Source organism: Ailuropoda melanoleuca, chromosome 8 (assembly GCF_002007445.2).
Source record: "Ailuropoda melanoleuca isolate Jingjing chromosome 8, ASM200744v2, whole genome shotgun sequence".
Taxonomy (NCBI): domain Eukaryota; kingdom Metazoa; phylum Chordata; class Mammalia; order Carnivora; family Ursidae; genus Ailuropoda; species Ailuropoda melanoleuca.
In genome coordinates, this window is record NC_048225.1 from 58,574,460 (window position 1) to 58,577,376 (window position 2,917).

Consider the following 2,917-nt stretch of genomic DNA (forward strand, 5'->3'; position numbering starts at 1 on the left):
TGCCAACATCCTCATCTTAATCACCATCCAACATGAGCCTTCCCTACACCAGCCCATGTATCGGCTCCTTGGTGTCTTGGCTATAGTGGACATTGGCCTGGCTACCACCATCATGCCCAAGATCCTGGCCATTCTCTGGTTTGATGCCAAGGCCATCAGCCTCCCTGAGTGCTTTGCTCAGATCTATGCCATCCACTCTTTTATGGGCATGGAGTCAGGCATCTTCCTCTGCATGGCTGTTGACAGATATGTAGCCATCTCTTACCCTCTTCAGTACCCTGCCATAGTCACTGAGGCTTTTGTGATCAAAGCCACACTGTCCATGGTGCTCAGGAATGGCCTCTTGACCATCCCAGTGCCTGTACTGGCTGCCCAGCGACACTACTGCTCCAGGAATGAAATTGACCACTGCCTGTGCTCTAATTTGGGGGTCACTAGTCTGGCCTGTGATGACATCACTATTAACAGATTTTACCAGTTGGCCTTGGTATGGGTTATGGTTGGGAGTGACATGGGTCTGGTGTTTGCTTCCTATGCTTTGATTATTCGCTCCGTGCTGAGGCTGAACTCTGCTGAAGCAACATCAAAGGCCCTGAGTACCTGCAGCTCCCATCTCATCCTCATTCTCTTTTTCTACACAGCTGTTATTGTGGTCTCTGTCACCCAGCTGGCAGGAAGAAAGGTCCCTGTCATCCCTGCTCTCTTCAATGTGCTACACAGTGTCATGCCCCCAGCCTTTAACCCCATGGTGTATGCCCTCCGGACCCAGGAGCTGAGAATGGGCTTCCAGAAGGTGCTTGGTTTGGGTGCCAATGTGTCCAGGAAGTGAGCCAACTTTCAATGGCAGGGTTTTATAACTGGTATTACAGAGAGAGCACAGGCTTTGGAGTGCAAGAGCACTGGGTTAAAATTCCATGTCCCCCAATTGCTAGGAACATCAATTCATATTAATTCACCTGTTTTGTACAGCATATACTATGTGCCAGGCACTGTACTGTTCTAAACATTTCACAAATATTAACTCATATAATTGCATAACAACCCTATGAAACAAGTCACTTGTTATTTATATATTTTGCAGATGAGGCAAGAAAGTTGAGAAACTTGCCCAAGGTCAAATGAGAAGGAAGTTGCAGAGTTAGGTTAGAACACAAGCAGTCAGGCTCCAGAGTCTCTGCTCTTAACACTTTCTCTCTATTCAACCTTGCTACTAACTTTTAAAAACAGAAATTAAGATGACCAAAAAAAAAAAAAAGTAATGATATCTAACTAAATGAAATTATATATCACTTGTCCATTAATAAAAGAAAATTCCATTTAAAAGTTGGCAGCAGGAGTGAGATTAAGATGGCGGAGGAGTAGGGGACCCCTTTTGCAGCCGGTCCCCTGAGTTGAGCTGGATAGGTACCAGACCAGCAGGAACATCCACGGAATCAGCCTGAGAAGCAGGAAGATACATCTGGATCTCTACAAATGAACATCTCCAGCGCTGAGTATCGAGGTACGAAGTGGGGAGCCGTGAAACCGCGCACAGATATCGGAAGATAAACAGAAGGGGGAGGGAGCCGCCGTGTCAGGGCGCCGGGAAGCGGTAGCCACCTACACGGGGGAGCGGACAGACCGCGGACCCGCATGCTTGAGACAGCAGACTGAAAACGGGAGCTCCGGGAGCGCACGCGGAGCGGCTGGCGGGCCACCTGCACGGGGGAGCAGGCGGACTCGCGGACGGCACCCGCAAGACAGCAGACTGAGAACGGGAGCTCTGGGAGCGCGCGCGGGGCGGCTGGCGGCTGGCGGGCCACCTGCACTGGGGAGCAGGCGGACCACGGACCCGCACCCTGGAAACAGCAGACTGAGTCCGTGAGCCGGGAGCGGGCGCGACCAAGCATCTCATGGAGCTCCGGAGCTCCGGTGTGCTCACTGGATCGAGGCTGAGACCGGGAGCTCCGGGAGCGTGCGCAGGGCGCTGGCTACTGGCGGCTGGCGGGGTTGGAAACACAAAGGACAGAGACGCGCCGGCCCTGGAAGTGAGGGCTGGGACGCCGGGTGTGGGGCGCACAGCCCGGGATGCTGCAGGGTTGAGCAGCACCAACAGAAACAGAGTTAAAGTGGCCAGAACATCAGTGGAGAACGATCCGCGATCCCTCTGTTCTGAGACAGAGGCTGAATTTCAGCCGCTGCTGCTCTCTCAGAAGAGGCATAGCAAACCGCCAGGGAAAGCCGCCAGAGAACAAAAGCCCGGAAATACCGGCTCACAGGGTGCCCATCCCCATCCCCCCTCGCAAGGGACACAGAGACTCTACCCAAACAGGGTTTTCTGAGTACCTGCAGGCAGGCCCCTCCCCCAGAAGGCAGGCTGAAAAATCAAGAAGCCCACAACCCGGAGCGCCTGAGTGGCGCAGTCACCAAGCACCTGTCTTCGGATTAGGGTGTGATCACAACGCTCCGTAAGGAGTCCTTCATCGGGCTTCTCCACCGGGAACCTGCTTCTTCCTCTCCCACTCCTCTGCTTGGGTTCCCTTTCTTGCTGACTGTCTCTCTCTCTCTCAAATAAATAAATAAACTCTTTAAGGAAGAAGCCCACATCCCTAAGATCTCTATAAAACAAGGGCGCACGGCCTGGGTCCCAGTCAACACTTGGGCTCTGGACAACCCTGCAATCTCTCTTCATCAGAATGACGAGAAGGAGAAGTCCCCCCCAGCAAAGAAAAGATAATGAGTCTGTGGCCTCTGCCACAGAATTGGCCTCGGCCACAGAATTAATACATATGGATGTATCCCAATTATCAGAAATGGAATTCAGAGCAACAATGGTCAAGATGATGAGTAAACTTGAAAAAAGCATCAGAGAAAGCGTTGCTGAGAATATAGAATCCCTAAGGGCAGAAATGAGAGCGAATCTGACAGAAATTAAAAA

The 2,917-nt window shown here is 51.9% G+C and overlaps 2 protein-coding genes across 1 annotated transcript; one reads left to right on the forward strand and one right to left on the reverse strand.

Annotated features, from left to right (window-relative positions):
- The window catches only part of LOC109490533 (olfactory receptor 56A4-like), a 195,089-nt gene that overhangs the window by 126,128 nt on the left and 66,044 nt on the right, over window positions 1-2,917 (reverse strand).
- Window positions 2-829, forward strand: LOC100481021 (olfactory receptor 688-like; the record flags this gene model as incomplete). The annotated part of the gene is made up of 1 exon (XM_002924997.2): window positions 2-829. A coding segment is annotated over one exon (828 nt), but the record flags the coding sequence as incomplete, so codon positions are not given.